The 22689-nt window shown below is 35.8% G+C and overlaps 1 protein-coding gene across 2 annotated transcripts in view; it reads right to left on the reverse strand.

Moving 5' to 3' along the window:
* The window catches only part of RGS6 (regulator of G protein signaling 6), a 657670-nt gene that overhangs the window by 80077 nt on the left and 554904 nt on the right, over window positions 1-22689 (reverse strand). For both annotated transcript variants that reach the window (XM_074290125.1, XM_074290124.1), the window contains exons 14-15: window positions 20688-20813; window positions 1128-1314 (exon numbers count right to left, since the gene is read on the reverse strand). In XM_074290125.1, the coding sequence (XP_074146226.1) occupies window positions 1128-1314; window positions 20688-20813 (313 nt within the window). The remainder of the gene's footprint in view (window positions 1-1127; window positions 1315-20687; window positions 20814-22689) is intronic.

Raw genomic sequence — 22689 nt, forward strand, 5'->3', positions numbered from 1 at the left:
TTTGAAAACAAAAAGCTTTAATAAAAAAGAATGACTTGCTATAAACTGTTAGTTTCATTCTCATCTTCTAATAAAATATTTTTAATTGCCATTTTTATTTTCAGTTTTAAATTATCTCTCTCCCTCTATTACTTTTTCATTTATTGAAAAGGGAGGAAATTTGATTCATATATTCTCTTTCTCTGTATATATATATATATATATATGTGTGTGTATGTATATATGTACACATTACATTATATATATATATATACACACCCACACATTATATATATTTAGTGATAGTTTGGTAAGCTCAAGATTATACATTTTGGTGCTAGAAGATCCAGAGTCTTTATTATGTTTAGTGAAACAGTAATATTTGGAATGGAAAGATATAGTTTAGGAAGAAGAAAATAGATGTTTAAGTTATGAAGTTTAATGCAAATTATTAGGCAAAGTATGTTTCCCAAGCCATTTACATCACTGTACCTAGTTCTCATCCCTAGAAAAACAACAGGAAAATATTTATTTAAAAATAAATTGGAAAATAGTAAGCTTATAACTTATTTCTTGGTTCTAGCACTGCTTTAACTAAGAAGTATGCAATTCCTTTGTTTGCTGAGTTCCTAGTGTATCTGAACATGACAACAAATTTCTATGATTATTATTTGGTGATTTTACAATTTAGCAAAATTGCAAACTAGTAGAATAATAAAATGTAGTCACATTACGATTTTGGGTGGCTAGAGGGTAGTTCTATTAGTATATACACTTCCTTAGTTAATGGAAATTGGCAATGCATCTATAATTTTTAGTGTTACAAAGTTGTCTTGGGCACAGAGAGGTTAAGTGATTTGCCCAGGATCACACAGTATGTTTCTGAACTGTGACTTGAACCCAAGTGAGGAAGACCTAGTAGTCATGCCATGTAGCTTCTTCCTAGTTCCAATAATATACTTGGGATGATAGAAAGCTAAGAATGTCATTCTGTGATTTTTCTGAATAGTTCTTGGCCATAGCTTTGCAACGAGTGAAATCTGAACTAATAATTACCCAAAGTAGCTTTGTCTCTTGTTAAAGAGTTGGCCTGGGGAAGGAGGCAAATGAACACCTGGCATCTGAATCAGTCAGGTAAATGAGCAAACCTGTGCATCCTCATATGTGTATCGCCCTGGGTCTTTGACATTTTGACTTGTTTTCTCATAGCTGTGAGAATCCAGATTGATTGCACTTTGGGCTCCAGGAGCCAGAAACTCTTGCCAAATTTCTTCCACCCGAGTTGCCACATCCTGTAAAGGTTGTTTCTTGAGATCTTGGACAGCCAACCAAAACCTTGAATTGGGAGCATAAAGACACCATTAATTCCATGAAACAGACACATAAATTCATGACCCTTGTTTTTCCTGGAGTCAGGTTTTAGGACTTGGACAGTCTATAGCATCAATACTCACTGTAGTCCTACCTGGGGCACTTGCTCTACTGTCATCTTCTGTAATTCATTTGTAATGGAATTGATGATATTGGAAAGGATTACATATGCTTCTTGGGAGAACTGGGCATAAATGTTCAAAAATCTGATCCATAGCAACATTTTGCCTTCCTGTACATGTCTTAATTTATGACTAAATATATGGTGCAAGGATTCAGGATAATATTCTATACAATGATTATAAAATTGTAAAGGAAAACAATTGTGAAAGACTATGATCATTTATGATCAATGCAATGGCCAATTAGAACTCCAGAAGGCTAATCAGGATTCCCGTCTCTTATAAAACAGGTGATGGATGGATGTAGAATGAGGTATACATTTTCAGACAGAGCCAATATGTCAGTTTGTTTTATGTTACTGTACTTTATTGTAACAAGGAGTGCTATTTTTTTCTTTTGGAGGTAAGGAGAAATGAGAGAGTGTTAAGGATGATACTAAAAAAAAGAAACAGAAGAACATTAAGGAATCATTAAAAAATATACATAAGATCAGAATGTTTGCTCTCTTGGGGAAAGGGAAGGGAAGCAGAAAAAATTTTGGAACTCAAAATATTACAAAAGTGAATGTTGGAAACTATCTTTACATATAATTGGAAAAATAAAATACCATTAAGTGAAAAAATGATTATTGGTATAATTCTAGACAAATAGTGATGGTCTCAAACAATTTCCATGAAAGATATCATATTTTATATTGATTGGTGGCTTTATTTTGTTACTAGTGTGAATTAAAAATGGTTTTCCATATGAGTACCAAAAAAGAGAAAATAAACAGGATATAGAAGAAAATTAATAAGGAGATACTGACATGCAGAGCAGTGTCAAAACTATGCAAATTCCATATCTTCTTCCCTCTAAACAACAGCAAATCCAAGCTTATTTTATGTAGGATGGAGATTCCTAGCTTCTTATGTAGTTCCTCTTTTTAATCATTATATAGACAAATGTTCATGCTCATCAATGGTTAAGTTCAGAATCATGAAAGAAACATTTTGTTAAAATAACAAAAAAAGTAGAATGAGTTACAGGGAGAAGTATAAGAATGAATATTTGTATGAACTGATGCAGATTGAATAAAGTAGAACCAAGAGGATAATATACACAATGACTACACCAAAAACTGAACTACTATGAATTACATTTTATTCCTATAAAGAAGTAGGGGTTGTGGGTCCACAATGCTGCTAATGCTGTCAGATGGGGTTTCTTGGGATGATTGGCTTTGTTTAATTGTTGTTCTTTGTTACAAGAGAGGTGATTTTATGTGTGTGTGTGTGTGTGTGTGTGTGTGTGTGTGTGTGTGTGTGTGTGAGAATACATAGGAGAAATGACAAGTATTTTTAAAAAGTCTTCAATAAAACTCAAAGCAACCCAAAATAAGTCAGTGAGAAGTAAGGAGGACCAAAGAGAATTTTAGAGATGAAGGATCATTAGAATCCATCCTTTTGCAGATAAGGAAAAAATGGAATAGATTGACAAAGCTTTTTTCTTTAGAGGAAAATGGGCCAAACAGGTGTAGCTCTATCTTAGATATGTCAGTATTATACAGGAATCAGTGTTGAAGGTGCCTATAGGGAGCTAGGAGTAGTATAGAAGGAGGAAGGAGCAGTCTGATTAGATACTCTGTGTGGGAAGACAAAGAGAAAAATCTCTCTCCCACCTTCCTCTTTCTTTCCCATTAGACCTATACAACCAATTCAATTATTAAGAGAACTGGGTACTGGGAACCAAAGCTGAACTCTTGACAGCAGCATCCTGTCCCCAATGATGGCCCCAAAGCAGATACAATCAGTGACTCTAGATGAAGATGTATGATAATAATAGCTACAACTGCTCTCTCACATACAGTACTTTTCTATTTACAAAAGATAATGACGTGTTACAGAAGATAGAGCACTGACTGTGAAATAAGGAAGACCTGAATTTAGATTCTGCTTCAGCTATCTGCTAACTGTGACCCTGAGCAGGTCAGTAAACTTCTCTCTCTGCCTCAGTTTCCTCATATAAATTTAAAGAGATAATAAAAGCACTTCCTCCCAAGGCATGTAAAGCATTTGGAAAACCTTCAATAACTATTGTTATTAACAAAAATGTTTTTCTTACAAGAACCCTGTCACAGGTAAGATAGTGTATTATTATTCCTATTTTATAAATGGGAGAATTGATTCAGAAACGTTATGAATTCAGTCACACAACTAACTGGTGGCCAAGTTGGAAACTTGACCCCATGTCATTTAAGAATAAAATTTGAAAGGGTTTTCAGGGATCATCAAATTTAATCCCTTCATTGAGGAAACTGAGACCTAGAGAGGTGAGGTGACTAGCTAAAAATCATATGAGTAGAAAAAATAAGTGGTATTTAAAGTCAAATCTTTTGATCCTACATTTATTGCTCTTTCATCTTTTGGGTACATTGAACCTATCTTCTGAGCTGTGAATGAGGGGGGTGTTACTGGATCAAGATCAGTTAAAGATGAGAGAACATGGAAGCTGAAGTTATGATCCATCTCTTACTACATGAAACAGAGTAATAAAAAAGGACAGGGATACAACAGCATCAACAATGATGGTGATGACAATTGTTATCCTTATTGTCATCATCATTGGAATTCTTATCTTCAACATCATTCACATTTATCTAGAATCATAAAATTTACAAAGTACTTTTCTTACAACACCCTTATGAGGTAGATTGACTCTATACCCTAGTATCAGTGACTAATTTGGATTTTAAGAAGGTGAATTCTAATCTTCATTCGCAGTAAAAAATCTACCTGTTTTCTTTAAAGATTAACCGTTTTTCATTTTATTTATTTTCAATCATCTAGCACATTACTAAGGTGACGCCTTGTGGCCATTCCTGATAATTACAATCTCTTTTATGTGAAGAGGAATTAGCGGAGGAAACTCGAAGGATAATCAATTTTGAAATTTATCCTCCTCTTCCTCCTCCTCCTCCTCTTCCTCCTTCTCTTCTTCCTCTCTCTCCTCCTTCCTCTCCACATCCTCTTTCTCCCCTTTCCTTTTCCTCCTCCCCCTCTTTCTCTTTTTTTCTCCTTTCTCATCCAAAAAGGAACAGGGAAAGGGAGAAAAGAGGGCAGAGAGCTCAAAGAGAATCCCGAACACAGCAAAAATAATTCAATGGGAAGAGTCAATATGCAGCATTTAAATGTAATGCTAACAGATGTAGATTAGGGAAACAGTCCTGTCATTGGTAGACTATGTGGTAAATACAAAATTTAGAGGATTTCTTCAGATATCAGACCTGGTTCCAATCTCCATTCTGCCACTCGGATGAGAAACTAAAATTCTTTGAGCTCTGGTTTCTTCATCTATAAAATGATCCACAATTTTATCTCAAAACTTCCTTCTTTTCTTATATCCTATGATCTGATCTGATTTACTAAACCATTTTTAGTCTTTCAGCTTCCTCATCTATAATGCAGGTACCTAACACTAGTTGGTAGAGGCAGCATAGTTTCTATGGTTTTGAAAATAACTCAGCTTTAGCTTTGTAGCTGATTTTCAGGAAATATCTACAGCTCAGTTAGGCAAGGAAGTGGGGTGATGGTATCCTGGACAACCTAACATGATATTCAAAACAGCATATAAACCATAAAGACATCATAATGTTGGTAAACATGGCATACACCTTCAGTCAGGTTCTATCTTATCTTGGAGTCCTGGACATTTAACATTGTGAATTGCATCTGATTTCATTTTAGGCCTATAGCCAGTATTCTTTTTCCTGCCCTCCAACACCACCTCAAATTCTTTACTCTTTTCCTGTCATTGTTCCTAGGTATATTTGTTCCACTGAGAGTGAGGGTGAAAGGAACATGCAATAGACTCTCAAAGGACACAAGATGGGAGAATTCTAATTGGACATTGAAAATGCAGAGTTGTTAAGATAACTATTGTAGCTAGTTTCCCCATCTAAGTGTTATGATTCCTATAAACTCATGAGCCATCCCCTCGTATTCTTTTCTTCTCAGCTTCTAAGAACAGCTGTAATACCAAAGGGAGTGAAACTAGGACCCTAGAGATAGAAGAGAGATGGTTTCCAACCCTCTAATTTTATATATGATAAAACTGAGGTCCATGTTAAATCCAGCTCTTTTTCATTTCACTGTACTGATATAAATTGATATTTGATAATAGTGTCACTTATGGGAATAATTATGGGGTCTGTATTTTTTGTGAAGCATGATGGGATACAGGAAGTTTGTTAATGATGCTTGGTAATTACCACTCAAGAAACAAGTTAAGACTCTCAGTTAAGATGGTTATGTGAAAGGCTTGAAAGGAAACTAGGTCTCTCATATAACCGCCAGAAAAGATCAACAAAAGGCACCAGATCAAATAATGATTAAGAAATCCAGAGAGAAACAAAAGTAAGCATTGTCAGCCAGTTGAGGATTGCATAAAAAGACAGTCAGACGCCTGCAGGCATTAAGAGAGGGATCCTGTCAGGGATGCTAACATGAGGTCAGGTAAATCACCCAGAAACCTGTCTTACTGGGATGCTCCAGGCGGGACTGAAATTTCTTAGAGCTCTGAGCACAGACAAACCAAGAGAAGTGGGGGACAATAGCAGGGACTCAAGAATTCAGGGGGAAACAGGACCTGAAAACCCTATTCAAGAATGTAGATGAATGTAGATTGACATAAAAGTTCCCAACAGGAACTAATGCTAAAGATATGACTGCACAAAAGAAGACACAATGCACAATGGATATGTATCTTTGTGTCAAGAAGTACTTACCAGGTAAAAGCAAAAAATATCTCCACAAAATCTATAAACATAGCCTCAGAGGAAAAAATGGATTGATCACAAGTACCACAAAAAAGGGTAAAAAAAGAAATAAAAATTCTGAAGGAAAAATATGATAAACAATTTAAAACCAAAAATAGCAAAATCATTGAAAATGGAGCAAAAAAGAATTTAAACATTCTATGAGACAAAAAGAAATATTGGAGAAAATCATTTTTAAAAAAACCAGAAGAAAACGTAATGTATCAATAAATATAAATAATTGATCTTGAAGAACAAATTAGGAAGAAGTAATTGAAGAATCATGCGACTCCCTAAAAGTATGACCAGACAATAAAACCTTTATATAATACTTCAAGAAATTTTTAATGTAGACTTCCCAGATGTATTAGAATCAGAGGGCAAAGTAAAAAAAAAGGAAACTTCTAGGAATGTTATAACTAAAATTCATACATTCCCTGTCAAAGAAAAAAAGTATTCTGAATAAGCAGAAAGTAAAGAATTTTAACTACCAAGCACTACATTAAGAATCACACAAGACTTATCAGCAAATACTCTAAAAGAAAGAAATTCTTATGATATGACATTCCAAAAGACAAAAAATTTAGACACAACAAAGAAAGTATCATTTTACAGAGGAAAAAAGGATCTTTAATATAATGAGGACTTCCTGGTTAAAAAAAAAATTAGAGCCAAACAGAAAATCCAAAATGCAAACCCATGAGTCAAGAGAAACCTAGAAATATAATTCAATTTGAGTAAGCAAAAATAACTAAATAATTATAAAATTATATTTTAATAGGGATTAAAGAAATAGTTATCCCTTTAGAATATTAATATCTTTAAGGATCTTAGAGGGAGGTAAAAAAGTTAAAAATACAGGGCTTAGGATGCCATTTCATTTTGCTTTTAGGACCTTATAGGAGTAAAGAAAAAGGCAGGAAAAAGGAATATAGGGAAGAAGTGAGGAAGAAGGAAAAGAAACTGTCATAACTTAGGTATGCAAGAAATATATACATATATGAGTGGGCATCATGTGAACCATACTAATATATGCACTAGAAAGGCATACCTACACACTCATACACACAGTTGCCATAAAAATAAATTAAACTTAATAAGGGAAAGACAAAGAGAAGAAAGGGTGGGGTGTAAAAGGGAAGATAGAGTCAGGGAAGCAAAACACAATTAACTTCAGAGATGAATAACAAAGGAGATATCAAAAAAGAAAGGTAAGAACCAAAGATTGGAAACTAAAATGAAAGGAGGAGTAGTGGAATGGAAGCTGAATATATCAATTATAAAACACTCCTTTTTATCACAGTCCTATTTAACCATCTTCCTTCTAAAGAGGGACGTGGAGAGCAACGGGAGGAAATTATATATGAGGATGTGAAAGAAGAAATATAAATTAACAATTATAACTATGAACATGAACAAAGTAAACTCACCCATAAAATAAAGGGAAGAGAAAGAATCAGAAAACAGAGTCCAACAATAACTTATTTTTAAGAAATGGACTACATACAAATATTTCCACGATTAAAATGAAAGGCTGGAGTAGAATTTATTATTCTCCAAATGAATTTCAAAAAATAGAGATAGCCGTCATGATATAAGATAAAATAACAGTAAAATTAGACTTAGTTAAAAGATAAAAACTAATTACATTATGCCTAAAAGTACTTCAGACAGTGAAATAATATCAATATTTAGTACATATGGATTGAATGGCATAGTATTTAAGTATTTAAAGGAAAAAATAATCAAGTTACAAGTAAAATAGAAAACAAAATCTTAATAGTTGGGTTCTTCAGTGTGTTACCTCTCATTTTTGTTAGATAAATCTGATAAGGTTAAACAAAAAAGAAGCTAAAGACCTGTGTAGAATTTTTTTAAAGATATATTTGATAGATCCTGGCAATAACTGGATGTGAACTATAAGGAATATAGATCTAGCTCTGATATACATAGTATTTTAACAAAAACTATGGCTCCAGGTATAAAAACTTTGTAAACAAATACAACCCCCCCAGAAACATTATACATTTCTTTAATTGACCATGATGCAACAAAATTACCATCAATAAAAGACATCTGAAGAAAGGATTCAAATTTAAATGAAAACTACATTATTTTGAGCCTAAATATTAGTCAGTCACAGAAGAAATCAAAGAAAAATAGGTGAACTCTCAAAGAAAAAAAATCCATAATCAAATTAATTAATAAGTACATTTAATCAAGCATTTAAAAAACAGTTATTTTTAGCATTTGGTAAAAGTAGTAAAGGAATGACTCTAACAATTTTTTTTTTTTGCGAATCAAATACAGCATTTATTAAATACAGGAAAAGATAAGAGAAAACTATAATATTCCTTATTAATATCAGCAAAATATGAAACTATACAGAAGAAATTAAAGCTTACATAAAGCTAATTTATATTTATATCAGAAATTCAGAGTTGACTTAATTTTAGGATAACTATAAACACAATAGATGTGACAATAAAGATCATACGATTTTTTTTTGGAGGTAATTGGGGGTAAGTGAACTTCCCAGAGTCATATGTTAGTAAGTGTCTAAGGCTGGATTTACATTAAGGTCGGTCTGACTCCAGGATTGATGCTCATCCACTGTGCCACATTACTGTCTTGATACTTTTAATAGATGCAGAAAAGGCTCTTTAAAAAGTAAATACATTAAAACTACTAAAAATTATAGAAATAAATGAATCTTTTTTTAATATGACAAATAGTGTCTATTTAGAACCAAGAGCCAGCTTTATTTGTAATGCAGAAATGCTAAATGCCTTTCCAATAAGACCAGGGGTAAAGCAGTTTACTCATCCATGAAAGCAATTTTGGTACTATATGCCTCAAAAGTCATTTAACTGTTCATAATCTTTTATCATGTTATAACAAAAACCTAGCAACTAAAGCAATGCTGATCAATTGGGGAATGGCTAAACAAATTATGCTATATTTTTAGAACATTAATAGAACATTATTGTCATAAGAATGTTGAAAAGAAAAGAAAAAAATCAGAGAATTTGGGGAAGCAATACAAACTGATATAGAGTGAAATGAGCAGAACTAAAATTATGACTAATATTGTAAATATTGTAAAGAAAAATAAGTTTGAAAAACTTAAAAACTCTTTATAACATAGTGACCAAGAATTACTACAGAAGATTTTTTTTATGAAAAATGCTTCTCACTTGGCAGGAAACTGATGAATTAGATATACAGAATGATAGAAATATTTTTAGATGCAAAGAATTGGATTTATTTTTCTTGGCTATGTGTCTTTTTTTTTTTAATTAGGAAAAACTTTGTGTTTGGAGGAGGAAAGAGTTGAGGTGGAGAAGAAAGTTATAGTGAAAGAAAATTAGAGTATCATTGAAATATTTTTTAAAATTCACAAAATAGAAAGGAGTCTTCTAGAGAGGAACATATAAGCAGGACAACTTTGGAATTAGTGAAGTTGTTACATAATTAAAAAAAAAAAACCTAAGCTATTTGAAATACAGGTTTCTGGTTCATTGGAAATCTTAATTTTCTGTTCTTTGTATATGAATATGTTCATGTTGTTATTTTTCAAGTTTAGAATAATAAAAAAAATTAAATTAAAGTCATATTAAACAAGTAAAGAAAAAAGCTAGTGATATTTCTCTAAAAGGATCCTGGAGAACAGGCCTCAAAAAGATTTTATCACTGACTTGTTTTGAGAGACATAATGCAGAATGCTGGAATCACTATGGTCCTCCTCTTTGTCTTACAGATACAAAAAAGATTGCCCTTCAATTAAATCCAACCAATATTTACTATATATAGAATCCCAATAGAAAGACCAAAAAATGGTCCTGATTTCAAAGCGTTTACATTCTACAGAGAAACATGATAGGTACAGGTAAGAAACATCAAATTTATGCAAAGTAAAATATAAGAAATGTAAGAGGAAGAGAATCCAGATATCTGGAATTTCAGGAAAGACTTCATATAGGAGATAGCCCCTGAGCTGTAATCTAAAAGTAGGGATTATAAGAGGCAGAATTGAGAAAAGTGTTCATTACAGACTATGGGACCATTTACATACAGGCACAGAGGAAGAAAATAACATGTTGTTTATGAAGAAATCGCTATCAAACTGAGAGTTCACAAAAGGGAATATAGATTGGGATCCAAGAAATGAAGGCCTTTAAAGGCCAAGATGAATATTTTATATTTTTCCGACAGGCGATAGGGAATCACTAAACATTTTTCTTGTTGGAGGGAAGGGAGCAATATGGCCACATTTGTGTTTTAGGAATATCAATTTGAATGGGATGAATAGAGGAAGAAGAGACTTGAAGCAGAGAGATCATTTAGAAAGTAATTGCAAGTTTTAAGGTGAGAGATAATGAGGGTCTGAACTAGGATAGGGGCTGCATGGGTAGAGAGAAGGGAATGAATAAAAGAGATGCTGGATGTAACAGAAGTAAGAAAGACAAGACGTGATAACTAACTGACTATGGGAGTAAGGGAGAGGCTAAGGTTACAACCTGGGAAGGAAAACTGAGTTAGTGCTGGGAGGCTAGAGGGCAAATTTCCTTTGGGCCACTGCAGTCAGCATCATTAATGCAGGCCTTCCTACAGCCTGCTGGGGCTATGTAATTTCTCACACAAATGGGGGACATCTGGATCATTTCCTATCCTCATTATAGTCCCAAGAAGGCATTCATCTTGTGCAATTTTCTGTCCCTAGTGCCCTGGAAGAACTATCAGGTCTTCTGGGAAGACCTTTAGAAGAAGTAAAAGACCAGACTGCTCCTGACCTTTGCCTGTCTCCTGTTGTTAGACTGCCCCAATGTTCTCTGTTGTCTGTGAGATTCTGTACAGTATGCTATATAACCCAAGGGAATGAAGATCCATTAAAAAAAATCTAACCATGAATTTTAAAGTAATCTTAAAAAACCAATGGAATTTAAAATGTTGAGAATCTATTGGAACCCAAAGTAGTAATGATGTAAGGGGTAAAAAGGAGAATTGGATACTGGCTGCATGGGTCCCTTTCCCCTGGCATTTCTTTGCTGGCCTCTCCATTCAGTACACATCATGGGCGCTCTGCTGTCAGCTGCCTGCACTCCCCTGAGATGACCTGCCGCATCTGGGCTATGGTCACATTGACAAAGCTGTCAAAATGGCATCTAGCCATGACTTCAAAGGAGCCTTTCCTTGATTTGAAATTCAGGGCAGGAATTGCGGTTTTATTTTGCTATCTGCCAGCACCATAGAACTGAGCTCGGACCCTCAAACCCCTGAATCTCTAAACTCTCTGCTCCCAGACAAATATTCCCACCGAAAAGACAACAAAGCTGCTCCCTCGGTGCCTGATGGGTTAGGGGAGGCATGGCCCTGGTTTCCTTCACATTCAGCTCTTATCAAAGGACTGCAGGTATCTTCCTCTCCCTAGAATGTCAGCAGGGAATCAGCTGCAGAAAAGCCGCCCGTCCAGCACTAAGCCTCTTCTACTTAATGCAGAAGGTCTGGAATGATTGGTGAGCCACAAAGACGCAGCAGTATCATGGAGAACCACCTGTCCTTCCTTTCTCAGAGTCATTGCCAATGAGCAGCCATCAGCCAGTGTGCTGGCACTTTGAATAGCATTAATGAGCGCCTCTGATTCAAAATTCAGGACTCCAAACAAACCTTTTGGGAAGAAGGCAGGGAAGAGAGCCTGGGAGGAAAATAGGTTAAGGACAAATACCATTAACCCTGGAGCAGAAATTTAAACATCCACACAGGCAGGATCAAGTCAAGGTCAGAGCCAACCTTTTATTTCCTCCCAGCCTAGATCCTGGCATTTTTAGTCCCTTGCCACAGGAGGTGACTTTTAAAATTGGTTACAGAATTAGGAGCTCCCCATGGTGGTTGACAGTTCTGGAAATGCTGCCAGGAAGGTCTGCTTGGTATAATGGGAGAGTTCCTGGCTTCCTTTCCTAACCAGGCACACAGTAATATGTAAAACTGCCTAGGCAGCTAGGGCAGTACTCAGCTTAGTTCCCAGGTTAAGCAAATTCCTTTATTAAAAAAAAAAAAAAAAAAAAAAAAAAAAAAAAAAGGAGTTTCCATGCCCTCTGCTGGCCAAACCTGGACATAGGCAGACTGGACTCGAAACACTGTTCTGTCTACATATTTCTGCAACCTTTTGTAGCAGCCTCAAGATGTGATTCTGTTTCCTCAATTGTAAAATGGAGATAGTCACTTCACAGGGCTTCCATGAGAATCAAATAAAATAAGTTGCATATTTTAATTTTATCATTGTGTTTTTTCAGTCATGTCTGACTCTTCATGATTCTATTTGGGGTTTTCTTGGAAAAGATACTGGAGTGGTTTGCCATTTCCTTCTCCAGCTCATTTTATAGATGAGGAAACTGAGGTAAACAGAGTGAAGTAAATGCCTGAGGCCAGAGATGAATTTAGAAACTGAGTCTTCCTAATTCCTAGCCCAGTGCCCTATCCACTGCACCACCTAGCTTCCCCTCTTCAACTTTAATGACATCTATTTCAGCTATGATGATGCTGTGAATGGATGCTTAGTTACATTTACCTGATCGTGGCTAAAATGTTTCAGAGTCCCACCACTTTTATCTCATCTCTTTAACTATTGGTTATATTTGGGCTAGGGATAAATTCCTCTGGGTATACCCTGTCTTCTTGACAGGATTTTGGGGGTCTCTTGCTAGCCTGCTTTTTCTAGGGGGGAAACTTAGAGCTTCCCTGTGCTCTCTTTTAATTGCTTCTTCTTTCAGCTGACACTGTGTGGAACAGGGGTAATCAATCTGCAGGTTAGAAGAACAACTCCATTCTCTCAGGAGATGGAACAGCTCATAAAAAATGTAAGGGGTTCTCTTTCCTGCTTGTTTGGATGTTTTAACTCATGCCCTGCCATCTTACAAATTGTACTAAGCCAGAAAATGAGAAGCAAAGGGTTCATTTTGGAGAGATAAGACAGAGAGAAGATATGAAATTATTTAGCTTGGCGTAGAGGGCCTTCTACAAACTTGTCTCAGCCTACCTTTATGGCTTTATATTACATTATTCTCCTTCATAGCTATTCTTTGAGTTCTTTGTGTCATCTGATGCTTCTTTGTAGAATATTGGCACAGGCCAGTCCAATCCTGTTTCATCTCAGCTTTCAAAATTATTCTTTTTCTTCAAGGCTCATCTCTGCTGTTACCTCTTCCACGATGCCCCAAGTTAAAACTGATTCCTCCTCAAATTTTTCTAGAGCAATTTGCCTGGATTTCTCCTTTGCCCAGCAGTGAACAATCATCAACAATAATCACTCTATCTAGTGATATAAATATCTATACATGCAGTATATATATATATATATATATATATATATATATATATATATATATATATATATATATATATATATATATATATAGACACACATAAGTCTCTCTCCCTTTTCTGATTCCTCTCCCCCCTTTCCCTCCCTTTCCCCTCTCCCTTCCTTTTTCCCTTTCTTCCCCCCCTTTCCCCTTCTTCTCCCCTTTATCAGACTGAGAACTCCTTGAGGGCAGGGATTCCATTGTTTCTCAAGTTAAAATCTATAACATTTAATCCTGTTGATTTCTGCATTATCTACTCTCTACCTTGAACATAGTAGGCAATTAACAAGTATTTGCTAATTTGAATTCAGTTGAAGAGAGAGAAACTTATAACGTGTTCTGATTCTCCAGTCATGAAAACACTGACAGAAAAGAAAAGAAGTACAGATTTGAAAAAAAAAAAAAAAAAGAGATCTCAATTCAACCCTCTCATTTTTTTCAGATGAAAATACTGAGGTCAAAGGAAATTCACTGATTTGCCCAAGCGCACACAGGGATTTATTTGAATAAATAAAGTTCTCTTGGCTTCAAATCTACCATTTTTCCATTGTGAAAGGAAGAAAGACCTAATTTCTGTTCATGTTTTAGATTATGGGAGGCTGTATCCTGATCTTTGAAGGGGGTCCCGTTCATTTCAGAGGTGGCAGTATGTTTCAGGGAACCAAGCAGAAAATTATTTCTGAGTTTTAATAGAAAGTCCTATATGGTCACTGTCAATAGTAAATATTGTGTGTCCTGGCATGATGTAAGAGGGACAATCCCTGCCTTCAAAGAAAAAAAATATATAACCGTTTATTATGGCAAGGAAAATCTCTATTTGCTTCCCTCCTTTGTTCCTTGGGGACAATGTTATCATTCAATTGTTTTTCTATTTTGGAATTTTCTCTATAGATCCTGGTGTGATTTGCAATTTCCTTTTCTAGCTCATTTTACAGATAAGGATACTAAGACAAACAGGATTAAGTGACTTGCCCAGGTACACTCAGCTAGTAAGTGACTGGAGATAAATTTGAACTTAGGAAGATTAGTCTTCCTGACTCCAGATCTGGTACTGTATGCATTATGGTGCTCTCTAACTGCCCCAATAGTCTCTTAGCTTAACTTGTATTCATTGACTGGAGAGTACCTGAATACATTGTGGCACAGGAATTCAATGCTGAATTATCTTATTATTGTCAAATAAATGATGGTTATGAAGAATCCAGAGAAATTTAGTAAGAATTTTATGAACTGATAGAGTGAAATAGAATTTATTTGAGGCAGGGACTGTTTTATTTTTGTCTTTGTGTGTAGCATTCAGAATGCCTGGAGTATGATAAACAATTGCTGAAGTTTGTTCATACATGTACAAAGCTTGACAGGTACAAATAGTGTTCCCCAGGGCAGCTCTGAGAGATAGATAATATAGTATATGCTTTGTGCCATGTTTACAGATAAGGAAGCTGAGGTTTAGAGACTTACCTGTGTCTGAATAGCCCAGACTGAGAACTTGAACCCAGGCCTAGAGTCTAATGATCCCTTTTCCTATTCCACCATCTCCTATCATATTCATGTTGCTTTTCACTTCATCTAGGACTTTAATACACATCATCAACCAAGTTTTCTAGAGATTCTTATCTCAAATAAAAACAAGTTTGATTTGCAATGGTGGGATCATTGTATTCATTGTCAACTGCCATTCTGTGCTTCCAAACATGGCTGGAAATTCACCTAACTGGCAATTGCACCTTCAAAATTGTGGCTTTACTAGGGAAAGAGTGTTAATTGAGCTGTACATAGTAGATTTGGATGGCAACATGTTTATTTTTGACACACTACCAAAAATGATAATGTGGTATATACTGACCCAAAGAAATCATTATCGCATAAAGCAAATCTTACAACGATTCCAATGAATACTTCCCAGCCAATGCTTCTTTTGGAGGCACTCTATTTAGTAATCATTTCAATGCAAACTTTCCATTGCATCACTCAGGCCTTTGAAATCCCTTAGGATAATCCTATATTTGGATGGTAAATACATGCACCTACAACTTTGAGGTTTCATTTCATGGCAAATTGGCCAAGATAAAAGAAAAAAAAATGGAAATAATCATTATTGGAGAGGCTACAAGAGGGAAGAGAGTCATAATCACACATTGTTGTCATAGCTTTGGATTGGTCCAACCATTAAGGAAGTATGCTAAAAGAGTAGCTAAATTTCTCTCTCTCTCTCTCTCTCTCTCTCTCTCTCTCTCTCTCTCTCTCTCTCTCTCTCTCTCTCTCTCTCTTTCACACACACACACACACACACACACACACACACACACACACACACACACACAGCTTTATCAGCTTATTAAGCATTTATCAAGAAGCTCAGCAAGAGGAAAGTTTCTTGTATACCAAAATATTGTAGCAATATTGTGTGTGTATGTTTGTTAATCAAAAACAAAAAAAAACAAAAAACAAACCAACTTGTATTCATTGACTGGAGAGTACCTGAATACATTGTGGCACAGGAATTCAATGCTGGATTATCTTATTATTGTCAAATAAATGATGGTTATGAAGAATCCAGAGAAATTTAGTAAGAATTTTATAAACTGATAGAGCGAAATAAGGAGAACCAAAAGAATAATACATACATGAGGCATAATGTGCAATAATAGAAAGGAAATAAAATTAAAAGACATCAGAACTCAGACAAATACAATGAACCACCTTGATTTCAGAGGACTGAGGATGCAAGTATCTCCCTTCTCTCAGAAAAGAGGTGGCAAATTACAGTTGTGGAATGAAGTATATGTCTTTAGACATAGTTAATGTCAGCTTGTGGATATACTTTTTGGTTACAAGGGAGGGACAGTTTTGGGGAGACAATATTTGAAAATCTCAATATTTTAAAAATAAAAACATTTCTTAATGAAAAAAGAAAAACATGTCTACATTTTCAAATAATTTCATTTATAAATAAGAGAATTAATAGAGGCCTAGTATGTAATCTTTTGTTTTATCAAGAACAAAAGAAAACACTTGTTAAGCTGGTAAGCAGAGAACATGAAAATAGAAGAAGAAAAAAATCTGCATTGTTCATGACAACCAAGAGTTTCAGTGATAAGTGATTATAAACTAAGCTTCCTCCCCAGATAACCAATTCTCTTGAAGGTAGTGGAAGGTAGTGGGAGGTAGCAATGGAATTTGGGACCCCTGAGAGAATTTTAACAGCTCTTAGGGGAATTTCTTAACTCCAGCTGTTCCTTTTTCTGGAACCTTGTTCCTGTCAGGGATCATTAGGAGACCCTTTCTACCCCAAGGTTATCATTCTCTCTCCACACATATGCATGCTGAGCACACGGAAGTCCAGGCCCATCCACAAGTCTCCTGAATACACACACACACACACACACACACACACACACACACACACACACACACACAGAGTTTGGCTCAAGGTTAAATGGAGCTCTTCTTAGCATAGGAGAAAGGGGCTGGCAGTGACACACAGAGGCAGTGGCTTGATTTCCAGTTATGGTCCCCTTTGGATTCATTTGAGAAGGATGAGTGTCTGAACACCTGGCAGAGACAGACTCTCCTGCCCCACGCTGGGGTTTAAACGCACAGCATATTTCATGAAACTAATCTGAGCTAATATGTGGTTTCAGTTACACCCAGAGCTTTCCTGGGTAAAGAATAAAATTATGTTTCTCATTTAGAGTTCAAGGGCCCCAACTGGACCCAGAAGCAGCTGAGCCAGCAGAAGCTCCCATTTCTGTGCCCTTTACAATAACGTAATACTTCAGCCTCTCCATAATGGTGCACTGAGGGATATATGGTATAGAATGTGGCTGTTTACAGTGGTCCTATCCAGAAAGGACGAGTAGCAGTAGGTCAGTGAAAACCCTACAGCAAGTTATCATGAGGATCTGGAAGGTGAAGGGTGTACTCAAGGGACTGATTAAATGGACAGCAGATGGACAGGGCCCAGGGCTGAAATGACCCTTGAGTAGCATTGCAACCCCTCCCCCCATTCCCTTCCATACTCAACCAAACCCTGCTGTGGCTGATTGTAATGCTGCTGCTCTGTCTCTCAGGCCCCACGATGTTTTCACTTCCAAAGAATTGCCCAGCCTCTGATGACTGCATGCTAGGAAACTCTGATGCTGTGATGGGGAGTGGGGAAGGCTAGAGCTTTCAGCCTGCGCTACTTAATTGGGACTTTTAGACAACCATCAAAGATTTATTCAGCATAATGCTTCAGTATATTCAGAAATCAAATAGTATAGCCTAGTTTATGATATACACATGTCTGTATATAAAGATATAACATTGATTCATACTTATTCACATTATGCACAATAAACACTTCCTTCTGAGATACAATGGCACAGGAGAGTCCCATTTCTCTGCTTTTTCTGTCTCATTTCCCTTGTACAGAATATCCTTTCTCCTCCTCTTTATCTTGTCAAACCTCTAGTGTAAGATCTTTTCTCCCCATTGGTGACTTTCTCTTAGGAAACCGCCATTTTAGCCAGCCATGTTTCTCCTCATTCTTGCTTTAAGTTATACTGGATTTTTCCTCTTTTTTTCCCTTGCCTAACACCTTGACACCTTCAGAAATTTCTGCTCTTCCTACCCTCTCTCCAACCATCTCCTCTTAAAAAGTATTTGCTAATTTGAATTCAACTGAATAGAGGAAAATTTACAAGATATTTTGATCCCCTCATCAAGAAAACACTGAGAGAAAAGGGAAAAAAAAGCACTTCTCCCTTGCACCACTTCCAGGTATCTCTCTTGTGTGTTGTCTTCTATTAAAATGTGAACTCCTTGAGGATAGGGGTTGCCTTCTTTGCTTATATTTTTATTTTTAGTGCTTAGCACAACACTAGGCACATAGTAAGTATTTAACACTAGAAAGACTGTGTCAACTGATGCAAGAATTTAAATTTAAAAAATAATTTTGGGGACAGCTAGGTGATGCAGTGGATAGAGCACCAGCCCTGAAGTCAGGAGGACCTGACCTCAGACACTTAACACTTTCTAGTTGTGTGACTCTGGGCAAGTCACTTAACCTCAATTGCTTCAGCACAATAATAATAATAATAAATAATAATAATAATTTTGCTATAATTCATTATATTTTCTCCTAATTATGAAAATGCACATTATAAAAACTACTACTACAGATATAATTTTACTTTGAAATAAACACTTTCATTCTATGTGTCTAGTATGTGCAAAGATAGTGTTAGTTGATATAGCCTGATCCTTCAAAAAACTTTTAAATTTAAGAAATCTTCTATCATCTATTTATGAATCTTGCTAATCCTATCCTTTCAATTCCCAGATTCAGTACCATCTCTTCCATGAAGTCTTCCCCCTAATACTCTGGCCTATGCTACTTTTTCTTTTTATGAATTGATTTAACATTTAAAGTAAATGAGGCAGGCACATAGTGAACAGAATATTAGACCTGGATTCAAATCTCTTGTCCATTAGAGAAGTCATTTGTCTTGGGTCTGTGCCTTGGGCAATTTTTAGAACTACCCATTGGCAATTTCAGATCCTTATAGTGTAAGCACCTGTAATCTGTACCTTACAATTTAGGACTTTAATTACATATTATTTTATTTTGCTCTCTAATCTGCCATACCTCCAACAAGATGGCCAGTTCCTTGAAGGCAAAGACCTTTTTTAGGACCGATGAGAGAATTTTAACTTAGGGGAATTTCTCAACTCCAGCTGTTCCATTTTCTGGAACCTTGTTCCTGTTAGGGATCATTAGGATTTCTACCTCAGGGTTATTTTTCTCTCTCCACACATAGTTTTTGGTCTCCCATTAGCTTACATAGTACTTATCATCCACTAAATGATCAAGGTGATGCTTGCTAAATTGTTGATTATTTCAGATTATTTTAATTCTGAAGCAACAAATTGGAGCTTGCATTTAAAAATAGGGGTACTGAAATCTGAGTACTATCTTTTGTTATTGTTTTTATTTTTATTTTCAAATTTTTTCTCTGCTTTTACATTCTCCCCATCCATTGAGGAGGTAAGAAATAAGATACTCATTATCCATAAGAAGTTATGCAAACACATTTCTATAGATATGGAAAAAAATCAATAAAAAATAAAAAAATGTGGAGAATATACTTCAAGCTGCACTCAGATTCATCAGTCTCTTCATCACAGGAATTGTGGATCACTGTATTCATCAAGTTTTCGATAGTTACTGGGTTCAATTTTCTGCTGGTTCTACTTACTTTACTTTGCATCAACTCTTTCCATGTTTTTCTGAAACCATTCTCTTCATCATTTCTTACAGCATAGATGCTTGTATTTCATTATAATCATATATTACAACTTGTTTAGCTGTTCCCTAATTGATGAAAATGTAAATTCTATTCTTTAAAGTTTCTAGGTATTGTTGCATTTTAAGAAAAATCAATCTTTCATTTCAAATAAATAAATAATAAAATGAGATATTATTATTAAATTGTTTAGTATAGTGACTGGCATGCAGTAGGTGCTTAACAAATGACATTTACCTTTCCCCTTTCCATATGTTGTTGAATATAGCTACTATTGTTAAGGAACAACAATAGGTGTGATGTCATGTGAGATACAGAAAAAGGATATAGCCCTTGGCTTCTGGGAGTTTATAAAACAGTAAAAACTAGTGTGTGGATGTATATGTGTGCATAATTAAAATAAGCTTAAACAATTATAACAATCAGTTGATTATTAAAACCATAATATAATCAATTTTAATATATTTTGGGATTAAAACAAGGGAGAGAAAGAAAAATGGTTAGAAGACAAGAGAGAAGAGGGAGGGAGAGAAGAGAGAGAGAGAGAGAGAGAGAGAGAGAGAGAGAGAGAGAGAGAGAGAGAGAGAGAGAGAGAGAGAGAGAGAGAGAGAGAAGAGAGGAAATGAGAGACAGACAGAAAAGAAGGGGGAGAAGAAGGGAAGGAAGGAGGGAGAAAAGGGAGGAAAGGGAGGGAGAGAAAAAGATATCTTGCCAAACCATTTATTTACATACACTATGCACACAGTTCAAAACTTGTCAGAGACTTGCCTGAGGTTCTCTGAACTGAATTCCGACTCCAGAAAACGAAGGAACTGATCTCTCCCCACTTGGTCCTTTAGTACCTCATCAATGGAGAATCCCCATCTCTTTACACGTTGTTGGCTGGGCTCTTTGCTTTGAGAATAAAAGATTTATTCATTTGTCTTTTTAGAAAAAGATAAATGGGATGAAAAAAGTATGTTTCATGCATATTTGGGCCAATTTTCAAAATGATCTGGACATCCAATGTATGTTCTCTACATTTATAAATCAATGGCAGTTTCCACTGTCTTAGCCCTCTTTTCTTCTTCCTCTATATTGTTTCATTAGGTGATCTCATAAGTTTCCACAGATTTAATTATCATCTATATACTAATGATTCTCAGATCTACTTATCCAGCTCTAACCTTTCTGCTGATTTCCAATATCATATCTCCAGATGAGATTAGACATTTTGAACTGATTGTCCTATAGACATTTTAAACTCAACATGTCCAAAACTAAATTTATCATTGCTCCCAAATATCTCCCACTTCCAAACTCCTCCATTACTAAGGCACTGTCATTTTCCCACTGCCTTAGGTTTACACCTGTGTATCATCTTTGATTTTTGACTCTCTCAATTGACTCCATTGATATTCCCCATGACCAATTGTTGGCCAAAGCTTGTCAAATTTTACCTTTGTAATATATCTCTTATATGCCCCTTTCTTTCCTCTGATACTGCTGCTACTCTGATTTAGGCTACATCACTTCACACCTGTACTAGTCTGGTTGACCTGTCTGCCATCCTCCTTCCAACTGTCAAATTGATCTTCCTAAAGCACAAGTCTGACCATGTCCCTTCTGCCCCTTCTTAATAAACTCCAGTGGCTTCCCAGCCCCTCTAAGATCAAATATAAAATCCTCTTGCATTCAAAGCCCTTCAAAACCTTTCAGGTCTTCTCAAACCTCATACCACCAGTCTCCTTAAATACTCTTCAAATCAGTAGCACTGGTTTTCTTGCTGTTCTTGAAACAAGACACTCTCTTCTTGATTGACTGTTTTCACTACATGTCTCTCATGACATGTTCTTTCTTCTCATCTCCTCCCCCTTTCCCCTGTATTTCTTCCTCAGGAAGCCCTTTCTTTCTTGTTGTTCAGTTGTGCCCCATTCTTTGTGATCCCATTTGGAGATTTATTGGCAAAGATCCTGGTTTGACATTTCCTTCTCTAGATAATTTTAAGAATGAGAAAACTGCCCAAGATCACACAGCTAGTATCTTAAGGCAGATCTGAATTCAGATCTTCATAACTCCAAGCCAGTCAATCTATCCACTGTACCACCTAGCTGCCTCAAACCTTTCCTAATCCCTTTTAAGTCTAGCACCTTCTTTTGGTTATTTCCTGTATCCTGTCTATATCTTGTTTGTACACAATTGTTTATATATTATCTCCCCTATTAAATCATCAGTTTCTTAATGGAAGAGACCTTTTTTGCCATCCTTTGTATCCCCAAAATTTTGCACAATGTCTGGGACATATTCACTTGTTCAGTTGTGTCTAATTCTTCATGATCCCAAGGACAAAGTCCATGGGGTTTTCTTGGTAAGGATACAAGAATGTTTTGCTGTTTTCTTCTCCAGTGTATCCCCATTTTACATCACATAGCTGATAAGTATTTGAGGCCCCATTTGAACTCAACTCTATCCATTGAACCATCTAACTGCTCACATGGGACACAGTTATTTAAAAAATTTTGTATGAGTGACCCATCTAGAACACAGTCATTGAGAGAGAACCAAAATTAAGTATTTTATCCCAGAGCCCTGAATTTAGATGATGCTGACTTTCTGCCATCCTTTAGCAGTTCAGAAACAACAGAATTCAGTATCTAGTTAGTATGAATAGTAAAATAGAAAGCTATTAGAGTTTGCTTCCTTTCTGTGGACACACCCTTGGTGAAATAAGTCCTCCTTAGCCTGATTGTCCCTGTCCCAGCACCAACCCCTGCTTCGTGCTGCTTGTTCA

This window comes from Sminthopsis crassicaudata, chromosome 2 (assembly GCF_048593235.1).
Source record: "Sminthopsis crassicaudata isolate SCR6 chromosome 2, ASM4859323v1, whole genome shotgun sequence".
In the NCBI taxonomy this organism is placed as follows: Eukaryota; Metazoa; Chordata; class Mammalia; order Dasyuromorphia; family Dasyuridae; genus Sminthopsis; species Sminthopsis crassicaudata.